At 36.7% G+C, this 13,511-nt stretch overlaps 1 protein-coding gene across 1 annotated transcript in view; it reads right to left on the bottom strand.

Moving 5' to 3' along the window:
* Nucleotides 1-9,738: 9,738 nt before the first annotated feature.
* MOSMO (modulator of smoothened) overlaps nt 9,739-13,511 on the bottom strand; it is a 55,221-nt gene continuing 51,448 nt past the window's right edge. The window contains exon 3 of the mRNA XM_007466285.1: nt 9,739-9,923. Coding sequence (XP_007466347.1) covers nt 9,739-9,923 — 185 coding nt within the window. The remainder of the gene's footprint in view (nt 9,924-13,511) is intronic.

Here is a 13,511-nt window from a genome sequence, read left to right as displayed (position 1 = left end):
AAAAAAAAAAAAAAAAAAAAAAAGAAGCGTCTTGAAGTCAAGAGTTTTTTCTGTCTTTTGTAAAAGCCTAAGCTACCTGAAAGATTATAAAGTGACATGCCAAAGCACGGGACGTGAGGGATGTGTTTAATGTCAAGAGGAAAGTGGGAAAGTATATAAAGATTCTTTCAGTTAAAAGAGACAGAAACCCGGTTCAAACTGGCTGAAGCGAAAAAGGGAATTTATGTGATCAGATAAAAGAAAAATCCAGGGATAGTTCTGGCTTCAGGCATGGCTTGATCCAAAGGCTAAAATGTTAACAGAAATCTGTCTCCACTTCTCAGCTTCTTTTCTTCTGTGATGGCTTTATTCCTAGGTAGGCTCTTTAGGAGTGGTTGGTAAACTTGGGACGTCAGCACTAAGCTTTCCCCTCCATAGCTGTTAGCGCCCTGAAGGAAAGAGAACAACTCCTTTCTAGCAGTTCCAGCAAAGTCCCAGGCTTGGCTTAGTCACAGGACATGCTCATTCTTGAACGAATCACTGTGACTCTGATTGGCCAGACCTGGTTTCTGCACCTAGTCCTGGAGCCAGAGGGTGAAATCAGCCCCATGAAAAGAGCTGTTTTTGTTGTTTTATTTGTTTTGTTTTGTTTAACCAAAGAAGGGGACACTAGGCAAACAAGACTGAGGAAAGCCAAAGGGGAGGGAACAGTCCCCAGATAAACAGAGGTCAAGAAATCAGATCTGAAAAATCAGAGGGAGGAGGGACCTGCCCCGTGTTTGGTAGCAACAGCGGTGAGATGGCAAGACCTGAGAGGAAATGGGTCCTCGGTACATACAGGAAGAAAGTCCAGAGGCATAGGGGCTCACAGCTCACCAAAGGTTACCATGCCCCAAGCGTGGGATTGAGTACTATGGAACTACTGTACCATTCGGCCTGGAACAGTTGATGTTTCAGCAGCAATGGGTATAGGCAAATGACAAACGACCAGAGGGGACTTTCTAAAGTTTCAGCCATGGATCTGTGCACAACCCTAGGGTATCCCCAATGGCCAATAGATTTCCTACCAACAAGGAAGAAGGGATCTAGCTGATTTTTTAAAGTGTTAACAAGGAGGATAGGAGATAGCTTCTTTGGGAAAATTTCCCTGGGTGTTCAATTCTCAAACGGGTTCCGATAAAACCAATGGATAACATGGTATAATTCACCAGTCAAGGAAGTAAGCGCTATAAAATACCACTGAGCAATGATTGCAGAAATCTTGACAATGAGCAGGAAATGATGGCAGATTAAACATGACTTAATAACTTACAGAATTTTTTTCTTTCAACAAAACATGTAATATTCACAAGTAGAGACTACTTTTTATGGTTGTTTGCATTCCACATCCAGAAGCAGCAAACCATAGATTTAGCTGCTCATGTCTGAGCCAAGGAATCATGCAACTGGGACAGGCTATTTTTATTTCATTTAGACTAGCCAAACTGGCAATGTGGGACAGCAGAAGCAGTCCTAGATTTGAAGTCAGGGAACCTAGGTTTGAAACCCAGATTCCCTAATAGAACTTTGGGTAAATTGCTCACCCTTCTGATCCTTAGTGTTTTCTAATCTATATAATACTATCTCCTGTTTCATAGGAGGAGTATTAATTAAGATGACATATGGAAAAACACAACGTGAATTTAATGTTAGTTTCTTTCTCTAAACTCTTATGAATGCCACTATTTGTTAACCACAGTTTTTCAAAAAATATGAATTGCCTTAATAGAGTACTTGATATGCTTCAGTTAGAGTGTCAGATTATTATGATATTTGGGAGGTTTCTGTCATCGAAGGGCTAAGTTCAGAGCAGCATTATTTGTAAGAGCAAAGACTTGGAAACAACTTAAATGTACAACGACAGGGGAAGAGAAATATGTCTATATCTCTACAGTGTGTAATAAAGGTATCTATCTATACTATACAGCCATTAAAAATGAGGAGGATCTATATCTACTGACACTGAAAGATATTCATCATAAGTTAAAAAAGAAAGTAGTGGTAGTTATGTATACTATGATCTTGCTTTTGTTAAAACAACTGAATAGGACACACCCATCTCACACACACACATATAAACACACCATACACACACATACACACTGTAGAGAAAGCAAAATGTCTGAAAGAATACCTAATAAACTGTCAACAGTGGTACTCTCTGGAAGGTGGATTGTGTGGGAGGGAACTTTTAATTTCCTATATTCATTAGAAAAAATTTACAGACAGGTGTTACTGTAAAAAAAAAATTCTTTTGTCCCAGTTTAGGGTCATGTTAACTTCCTTCTCCATAGTAGCACTTAGGACAAGAGAAAAAGTTACTGAGACTTCCCTGGTGGCACTGTGGTTAAGAATCCGCCTGCCAATACAGGGGACACAGGTTTGATCCCTGGGCTGGGAAGATCCCATGTGCCACGGAGCAACTAAGCCCGTGCGCCACAACTACTGAGCCTGCGCGCCGGAGCCTGCGCTCTAGAGCCCACGAGCCACAACTACTGAAGCCCACGTGCCACAACTACTGAAGCCTGCATGCCTAGAGCCCGTGCTCCTCAACAAGAGAAGCCACCGCAATGAGAAGCCAGCGCACCAAAACGAAGAGCAGCCCCCTCTCGCTGCAGCTAGAGAAGCCCACACGCAGCAAACGAAGACCCAACGTAGCCAAAAATAAATAAATAAAAAAAAAAAAAAAAAAAAAAAAGTTACCAATGACCCAGAAAGCAGAAATGAGGTGAAGTATTTGAGTGGTGTGTGTGAGTGGGACTGCAACACACAAGTCCATTTTACTCTCACTAATTAATTAGCAAAATATGTAGAAGACGAGTTAGTAAAAAACTTTCTTAGATATGTGGATTCTTTTTTTTCCCCTAGAGTGGATAGTGGAAGGGGTTTTTTTGGGTGGTTCTTCAACTGCATTTGTATTTTGCCATAGATAACAAAGCAATGTAAAAGAAAGGGTTTTTTATTTTTTTTATTAAAGAAAATACTTGAGTTGTCTTATACAACTAAATTAAGTATTTAAACAACATGAAAAGAGTACCAGAGTCAGGACACGGTATTTATTTTACTGACTTGCCCCGAGAGATAATAAATAGAGATTGATTTAATGGTGACCAAACACATTGGAAGTATCTACTAAAATGCGCCATAAGATGGCCAGTTGGGGATAACCACATCTAAAATGAGATCAAATCCTTGAGTCCGTTCCTTTTAGCAGAAATAATTAAAACCATCTTGGCAGAACCAAGTCTCTGCAAAACATACCAAATGTATGGATGGCTTCAAGAGAACGGAGAACCCACAAGCTTGAAGAAGGCTCCAGAGAGTTCTCTTCAGAATCGACATGGTGCTTGCATCATCCTGGTCCTCTGTATAAGTATCAATATTAGAGCACTGTGAGTTTAGTAGTAAAGGGTCTTGAGTCCAGAGAAATCCTAAGGAGGTCAGCAAGACTGGCATATTATACAGTCAAATACTTACCAGTAAAATAACCACACTTACTTATAAAGGCTGATGATCTATGCAAGCTTCTGCTTTCAGGAAAAATTTCACTGAAACAATCCTGGAAGACAGGTGACTGGGCCTTTCACATCTCCAGGAAATATAGTTTCATAATTTTCCTTTATAACCTAGCCCCAAATTTAATCATGATAATTCATGTATAAAGCACTGTGTCAGGTCTCTGGACTATGAGAAATCCACATTCCTGGAGTTCAAGAGTTTATGATCTAGTTATAGAGAAGTGTTTAATAACATCAGCAGCTAACACTTGGAGGCTTACTATGTACCAAGAACTTTCCACACTTTATCTCATTTAAACCAACAATAACCCTATAAGGTAGGTACTATCAGGCCCGGTCTACTGATGAGAAAACCAAGGTGCACAGAGGTTAAGTGATTTATCAAGTGCTTTATTGTGGAACTGAGACTTGAATCCAGGCAGTCGATTCCCCTCTAGTAAGTTCTGTTACAGAGGTACAAGCAAAAGAGAAACAAAGCACAAAAAATTAGATTATTTCAAATAGAGGAGGGATTAAAGAAACTGCAAGGGCCGGGGGGGTCATACAGGCACAGCTAAGACAGAGAGAGCAAGGTGTAGTAAAAGAATGGAGAATAGGCTGGTTTATCAGTAAAAAGCGAAAAGGGAGAATAATGGGAAATAAAGCTGATGAGACAGCTTGAAGCCAGCTCATTAAGGGTTTTCAGTATTATGCTAAAGAAGTTTGGATATCATTCTGTAGACTGCTGGCGTGACAGGAACTCGAATAACGAAGTGAAAAGTCTCTTTTGTGTTAAGATTATTTTGGCAGAAATGATCTGGATGAATTGAAGTAGATGGAGATTAGTTGAAGAAAGATTCGTTTAAGTGGCTATAGAATTTGAACAACTGTCCTAGGCCAAAAACTGTCCAAGGCCTATTTGTCAAAGACATTCTTTTCTACACTGAGTGTCCTGAGACCTAGTTATGTGACTCTGAGAAAGTCAATAATCCTTTGAGTCCTTGATTTCTTCATCTGGAAAATGGAAACACTGAACATGCTTTTAGATTTCATCCAGCTCTGAAATTTTACAAGTGTCATGAAAAATTTCTTCTTGAAATTTAATCTTGGGTGGTCTTAGTCTTTGGAACTGGGGCTTCTTTGTAGAAACCTTAAATGTGCTTCAAAATATCATCCCAGCATTTTTTTTTTTCCTGCTGGGAAAAGAACCAAAATTCTAAAAAAATAATACAGCATTATGCTATCTTTAATACAATTTATAAATAACTACTTTTATTTTGTTGCTGGGTAACTGTGACCCAGAAGAGTTGACTTTGCATAAAAGGAGCCCACAGTCCACTAGTCTTGGTGTTTTTCCTATAATCTTCTCATACAGTGGTTAGAAGGGATTTGATGGAAGAGTAACTCAAAATAATTTTTTCACCCATGTTATTGTTTTTTAAGACAGTCTGTTGCCTTTTCCTACAGTATTACCAAAGAGAAGAAAAGTGTTTCCTTCCCCTCTCTTAGAAGTTCAGTATTTAGTCAACCATTACAATTTCCAGTAGAAAAGAACTCTTCAAATACCTCTAATCTGTGTTATAAATCAGGGTAAGATCTGAATGGTGGAAAGGTAGGGTGACCAATTCATCCCTGTTTGCCTGGAACTTTCTCAGTTATAGCACTGAAAGTCTCATGTCCCAGAATAGCCCTGTCTCAGGCAAACCAGGATGGTTGGTCACCCTAAGAAGATGACGTTAAGGTCCAGAAGCCAAGAACACCCAAATCCTACCTTGTCTTAAACTCCCAACTCCGCAAGAGGCTCCTGCAGAGGCCATATAAAGGAGAAACAGCAGCAACGGGTAAATATAGTGTTCCATTTGATTACTAGTTATTATTAGGCTAGGTCACTCCTGATACCCCTAGAGAGAGTTACAGTAAAGCTGTGATGGAGCACACGGATAAGTCTAGAGACCAAAGGGTTCTATATTGCTCCTTCAACCCAAATTTTAAAATCTTACAAGCTAAGAGGACTTTGGCCTGAAATAAAGTAAAAACAGAAGAATGAAGCAAAGATGAAAGGGTTTAGGTCGATGTGCAAGGAAAAAAGGAAAGAAAAATGAGAGCCTTGGCTCAGTATCTCTCTCCTGGTCCATGGAAACATGATGAAGAGAGTGCCACATGTGTGTGGTTTTTTATTGCTGAGTGCCTCTTCTTATTGGTAAACATAGCCTAATCCATGTTCTGGAACATTAATAGCATCTCCTCCCGAAGGGGGAGCCAGGAGTGAGAGTGGCAGAAGAGAGGCGAGACATTCCCCTGGCACAATGCTAACAGCAAAACTAAACCAAGAGGCATGGAAGTGTCACTGTGTGAATATGTGAAACCTCTATAAGAAATTCATTTCTGAAATAAATTTTTAAATTCAAAGCTTATTTCAAAGTAATAGAAGCCTTTTTAGTTTCTTTAGTAGACAATTTATTTTGATAAACTTGCTCAATAACAAAAATACAAGTGAAGAAAATTATGTTCATTTTATACAGTTTGTATTAACAATTTGTTTTGAAACTATTAATCGAAAAATGTTATAACCAATTAGAAAACAATTCTTAATAAAGTTGGGGTAATATACAGGCCTTGATGACAAACTTTAAAATCTCTTGAGGTGATATAACTAACAAGTCCTATGTAGGGAATCCAACCTACACAGGTCACTTTTTTCCTTCATATATTTTTATCCTTCAAAAATTAGTTCTGAAAGACAGCTTACAGTTTTGAATTCTGAATGTAAATTTAATATTTTAAAGAAGATCAAATTGGGTTGATAAAACAGTTACTACAATCAGAGTAACTGTGGCCAGTAGTCTTTTAATAAAGACAAAATAAATGCAACATGTTCCTCCCATGAAGCCCATGATGCAAAATAATAGCTAAGAGTAGTATATTCAAAGTTAGTTTCCAATACTTTTTCAGGGTCTTTCCTCTAAATCAATTGGTTGTATGTCACCAGGACTGTTCATTGTTTTACTTAAGAGATTAAACAGTGAATTCACAGAACGTCAAGTGGGGATCTCAAAGATTTAGGCAAAAGGGTAAAAACCAATGAAGTGTTTTGGTCATCTAGAACATTAAAAAGAAAAAAAAAAAAAGAGCCGTCCTTCAAAAACAAAACAAATGAAACGGAAAATAGGCTTATAAGAAGTAGAAGAGTCAGAAAAATTACATACACACGTTAACAACATAGAACATGGATTACCTTTGGAAAGAATCATACTGATATGTTTGCTTTTAATGAACTGAAGATTTTTCATGTTTACAGATGTTTAGGCATGTTCAATAGGAGCTTCCAAAACTTTCAAACTAATTAAGTCTTGTGCAAATAAAACCTATAAATATTTTTCAGCAGATTTTACAGTGATATTCTTAGGTATGAGAAGAATGCACACACTCTAAAAACAATGTAACAGACAAAAATTTGACAAATGATTGCACCATTAAACAGTGTTTTATATACAGTTTACAAGATATGATTTCCTGCTATAAATTAATACTGTACTATATAGTACTTATTATAGTGACCTTTTTAAAAGCAACTGCTGACAGTTGTCTATCTTTTCACTTACAGGATTTATAGAATTTTATATAAATGAGTCCATTTCAATGTTTGGTCTGGAAGAGTACAAAGATTTGACTTCACATACTACTTGATGGGATGGTTTTAATCCTGGGTTAGAGTGCTGACTGGTTAGAGGGAGTTTTCCCCTATCAGCCCTTAGTGCACTGGACCTCCAAGACGATGATGAAATTAAAGACAATTTAATGGTTTGTGTAATAGATACAAATAAAACCTTAAATTCTGCAATCTTATATGCAATAATACCACTGTGAGTGAAAGACGTAAACAGTGGGGAAATTCTTAGCAGCTGAGAAACTTTCTCTCCCCATGCTCATGATCCAGTTAAAAATATATTGAGAAACTATTTACAATAAAATTCATCTTTTGGAAGAGAAAAGCTCTTGGTCATATCATAAGTTAATTTGAACCATACTTTGCTAACCCTTTATTTCAGTGGTATAATGGTGACAACCAAAGCTTTCCTTCAAAGTGATCCATTTGACTGAGGTCCAATCAAATCGCAATGGGAACTGCCATCCCAAATGTCCATAGCACATGTCCAGTGGTATTCTTAGAACTGACTAGACATCATAATACTTGGGGAAAATTAGTCTCCCTCAGGCATTTCCTAGAGGTTTCTTTGGACTCTGGGAAGGAAATGTGTGACATGCCCCCAGCACACTCAAGGAACTCACCCCAGTGGTGGTCTACCTCTTACCTGACTCCTGAGTGAGCTGAAACACTGGGGTTTTCTTCCACAATAAAATACTGCTGAATTAACAGTAAGATATATGAATGTCAAACAAGCCAGTGTGAAACACATCAGGCTCCTCCATTTCATACCTTGAATATCTGGGGAGGCAGCCCCATCTCTGAAGTAATCATTAAAAAAACAAAACAATACAGTGCATTCATTTCAGTTTGTGTGAAACAAGGTACCCTAACTCTTCTGATAGGGACATTTCGGTTGCCGTTGCCATGAAAGACTCCATTGCCATGAAAAACCCTCCTGCCCCACATTTCAAACAGGAGATTATCTATTGTGTTCACCTGGAAAAACAACTAAGCATTGACATAAAGACATGGAGATGTGGAGAAGAGAAATACTATATTTTAAAACTCTGTGGGCTCAAGGGTTAGCTGCAATGCTTCTTTCTGGAAGAAGTGTAAAGCTGTGGGTCTAGTACAGCCCTTTAAAGTAAATGCAAAAATGTTAGCTTTTAGCAAACAAAGGTATATAGCATTTAAAGAAAATACTGTATTGCTCAGGTTTTTGGTAAAGGAGATTATTAATAATGCTTAGATGAAAAGAAACATAAATTTAATTTTTATGGCAGAGTGAAGTTAATGTTATAAATAGCCAAAATATTGTAAATTGATATTACTAGTGAATTTTGTATTTCTGTAAAGTTGTGTGCTTAAACATATAAAATGCTTTATTAATGTAACAGAACGAGCCAGTAGAAAAAGAGAACCTCTGTACAACAGACAACAGTTGCCAATAATTTAAATAGTGTCAGATTCCCCAAATTATAAGGTTTGACATGATCTTACTTTCTACTATCATAAACAAATAAATTAACCCTACAAAGAATTTTAGCTTAACTTAAAATTACACCTAGAAAGGTATGGGATTATTTGTACCTATTACAAAAACCTGTTAAAATCAAGGGCTGCTACAAAGAATGAGGTAAACTGAAGACTCTCTCCACTATGCAGCCTTCAGATAAATGGCTTTTTTTCTATTGAGTTCTAGGTTTGCACACCACAGTGTTTTGCTAGCAAAGCATTCAGAGTTCTCTTCCAGGGACTGTTTGCATGTGTGTGTATATAAATTTACACACACACACACACACACACACACACACACACATATATACACACTGTATACTGCATCAGCAAAATATATATATTATATATATATTTATATAAATATAAGGAAAATTTCCCCCACCCAACCCCCACCCCCCAACGACATGTTTCTTAGTGTTTGATTTTTTTTTTTTTTTTTGTACACAGAGAATAGGGAATTTCAGAATTTTTACATACATTTTAGCAAACGAGTTTTGATCTATTGGCTTCTTGGTGCGGTAATGCAATGGCAATCCATTCTGGTGCCAAAGGCTCATACCATTACAAGGAAGCTGTGAACTCTAATTTCTTAGGAGGTGAGGCCAGCCCCACATGAACTTCTCTTGCATCCCTCTGGTCCGCCATGATTCATAAATACTTAGACTTATTTTTTTCCTCCCTCAAATGAATCATTAGACGTTAAAAATGGAACAACAGAGTCACAAAGGGCCACATGCTTTTCAGTATAAAGCATTCTCCTTCACTAGGTTGCTATCACAGTGCAGACCTGACTGCCTGAATATGCTCAGGAGATTTAGTCAATATTGTCTGTATTTGGTTATGGAAAAGGCTCTCCTTGTTTTTTGTTTTTAAATCCAAAGTGCATAGTGAGAACAAATCAAAGCATTTTTTTTTTTCTTTTCAGCATCAGTTTCATCTAAGCATCTTCCTATGCGATGACTACTCAGATGCCTTGCCTTTGTCCTCCCCGCCCTCCAAAAATAAAAAAATAAAATAAAATGAAAAATAATAAGAGTCAAGCAATTCAGACATTCATCAGCCTGGTAAACAAACTTTGCCGGCAAATAGAAGTCCTACTATTGTAAAGAAAATTGATAAGACAAAAAGTACATATGATGACCCAACTACTGTGTTGTTGGGTAATTTATATGGTTGACCTCCGACTTCATTGATGTAAAATCCTATTGGAAATATTAGGGCAGCCATACAGAAAAGGATCACTGTAAAACAAACCAGAACACAACATTAGTAACATGGTTTTGTGATTAAGAAAACAATGAAAATTTGGCACAAAGGAAGTTTATAAGAAGGGTTGTGGATTGATGACATGGTCAAATCTGTTACAATATGGATCACTTATCAAAAGATTTGTGTATACTACAGATCCCCAAAGCCTAACAATTAAATACGGTAAAAGCTAGATTAGCCTTTTACATAGTTTTGAATATCAGCATTAAGGAAGGCCTCCAAACCTACTAAGTACTCGTATATACAATTCTTGACCATTTAAAGTAGTGACTAAGGGCTCTGGCTAGTGTCAGACAGGGACTAAGTTCCGGCTCTACTACTTACTAATGGTGTAATCTTAGGCTTCTGAAATTCTGAAAATGGGTAAATATATAGTACAAGGATAAACAAAACAATGTCAAGTCCTTCGCACAGTGAGTGACAGGTTGATAGTAAGTGCTGAATAAATGCTGTATATTATTATTGTCCTAGCATTATTTTGCCAATTCTCTGCTCTCTCAGTTGGTATTAGCTATGAGGAATTGAGAAAAGGTGCATACAAATATAAATACTATTTATCTTAGTCTGATTTAAAATCAGCTCGTGGAAAGAACCACAGGCTTCTGTGACGAGGAGCAAATTGTCAGACTGGTTATCTCTCATCACGGACAACGTTCCAAAAAAAAGAAATCTCCCAGGTTTCTGACTACAGAGTTTAAAGTGGGGGAGAGTGGGGAAATCTTTTGAGTTTTGTATGCAAACACAAGGAAATATATTATTTGCTAAAATGCTTCTAGAAAGATATCAGAAAACCAGGGTCTGGGCAGAAGTAATTCCACAGTTGGCTGTTTTAGGAAACCGTGTGCTCCCCTGTGCTAACAAAGAAACACTCTACTTAGGGAACACAAATTACCTGTAGATAGTCTGGCGTTTCCAAGAAAATATTTTATGCTTTTTGAAAGCATGTTGGTCAAATGTTCATAGTCTTTCAAATTTCTTTGAAGGCAGAAACATTTCTTCAGTGTAATGTCATTCTATAGTCATTCCCGATATTAACTGAATGAGAAAACTTTTCTCAGTTAAACCCATCCCTAGCAATACTGACAGAGTCCTGGATAAATATACCAGCTGACACTTGTCTTAAATTATTTTTGTGTTACTCAATCTACAAAATTTAATAGGAGAGTCCTGAAAAAGCCAATTAGGAATATTTCCTGGAAGGAAGCTCCAGAAATGCTGTAAAACGTAACATTTTCTTAAGTAATACACTAGCTTAAGAAACACACCAGCACTCTCGTTTGCTTCGCACCATTTAGGTGGATTATTTTATATTAAGCAGACATAGAATCTGTTTCATTTTGGGCATATGACCACACCAAATAATGTTACATAAGCAGATTTAGATTCTTTTGGATACCTACTACAGAACAAATGAAAAATTCAGGTATTCAGTATTAGATCTTTTGGCCTTTCTGTTGTATAGTTAGCAATAAATAACTTTATTACTGCTGCCAGTGCCCCTTGATCTGTGGTATCTGTCACCAATCTCTAATGGTTCTTATGCCTTAATATGGTTTGGTAAGTAAAATGAAACCACAATCTAAACAGCTATAGACAATCTAATAAAAACAATGGGAAAACATTATTGTCTTAAAAACAATTTGTTCTTTAATGTGGATTAATCTCTAACCTCAAGAAACACTAAAATAATTTAGAAGTCCTTAAAAGATATGCAGATATTACTGTTGTTCATTCTGTTAATTGATGTGCCAACTTAATTCCTATCCTTTCCTATTTTCTACTGTAAAATAAAAATCTATCTTTTATAATGGAATAATCATTTAATGACCATATTTAAAGCAGGGTTTAATAGTTTACAAGTGTTAAATATTTTCCAAATTGGTTAGGAAAAGCTTAATCAAATTTTAAGGAAGCAATGAACTCCTAATTCTATTCAATATTTGTTTTTAATCCAAGAAATCTAGTTCTCTATCCTGGGGAGATTTAATGTTGGTGGGTGAGGTTTTTTTTGTTTTTGTTTTCCTATTTTTTGTGGGGTTTTTTTAGCTGTTGAGACCTGTGAAGTTACTTTAGATCTTAAAATACTGTTAATGCTGAAAATACATATCAACTTTTGACAATTAAGTTCTGGGCCCTAAGTAAGTCTGTAAAGACATAACTTCATATCCTGTATAGCATAGATTTCTTGGTGGTGAAAGTCAGTCAGGTGTACTGGTAGACAAGTAAATTAGGGTGGCAAAAGCAAGGACAAGAGTCAGACTTGAAGAAAAAGGCACAGCTTTGTCACCCTTCCCCCCATAGGTGAGCCCCCTCATGTGTGGCTCTCCTTTGAACATTTCCACTGTGTAAATCCATCAGAAAATGTTAGCTTATATTCTTACCAAACTATAGCTTAACTGGAATAGAAGTGCATAAAATAGAGATGAAATACATTTTCAAAGACTGAATGGAGACACTAGGGGGAGCCCAATCCCTCTTATGACTACCACCCCAGTAAACTAGCTCTGGGAATGTAGCTCTATGCTTCCTTAGATGACATCAACACCAAGATATATTGTTGAACGAAAAAACCAAGATACAGAATAGTATACATAGAATAAATATGTATTTATAGAACACTCACACATATACATATATGTTTCTATGCATAGAACACCACTGGTAGGAAACCCCAGAAACTGGTGAGAATGGTTGCTTCCAGGAAAGGAGTATCAGACGACTGGGTGACAGTGCCACAAATGAGATTTACTTTTCACTTGGTGACCCTTTCATAGGCTTTGAATTATGTATCATGCACATATTATTTTCAAAAGTTAAATTATTTAAAATGGAAAATAAAGGAAAAAACATTCTGCATTTCAAGGTAGCTATATATTAAATATGTACTTAAATATTTTCTCTTGAAGAGGAACGAAAAACAAGATAATCAAAGTTCTTTCCCTTTACTGGGTCATAAGAACCAATGGCTCATGTATGCACCTTAATGCTTTTCTCTGACTCATATTACTTTGCTAAATAATATTTCAGATTTTTGGTATTCAGAGCACATGCACTCCCAAATTTCAACTAAAGCCAGAAACTAAATCCTTCCTCTTTGATTTTATTTTACTCCTAAAGAGTGAATTCTAAAGAGTGGATAAGTAACTGTATCTGTGAGTAAAGATTCTCTTTAAATTCCCCATCAACACCCTTTAATTTAGTAGCTCTGTCTCTATAACTGCCTCTAGACCCTACTCTTTAGAAAAGAACTGTCTCAGGAGGTCTGTTTGACCTCAAAAAAGATCAACTTGTTTCACATTTCTTAACAAGGATGGAGAAGCCTTTTTATGTCAACTGCAGCTGGATCTAAATTTTAAAATTAAGGGAGAAATAGATACAAAAATAAAACAACAGATCCAGAAACATATACATTCTCTAAAGAGAGTTTCACAGAGAGATAGGGAGAAACAGAGACTCATGAACTAATATCCCTATCCTATGATCTTTAAGAATAAATGGAGTTTGAACATTAATAGGGATACATGGGATTATGCCTTAGCCCTGTAATACAAGTCCTACAC

The sequence above is a fragment of the Lipotes vexillifer genome, unplaced genomic scaffold, assembly GCF_000442215.2.
Source record: "Lipotes vexillifer unplaced genomic scaffold, Lipotes_vexillifer_v1.1 scaffold783, whole genome shotgun sequence".
In the NCBI taxonomy this organism is placed as follows: domain Eukaryota; kingdom Metazoa; phylum Chordata; class Mammalia; order Artiodactyla; family Lipotidae; genus Lipotes; species Lipotes vexillifer.
The sequence above is the reverse complement of the archived record's forward strand: the minus strand, read 5'-3'. Positions and strand labels throughout refer to the sequence as shown.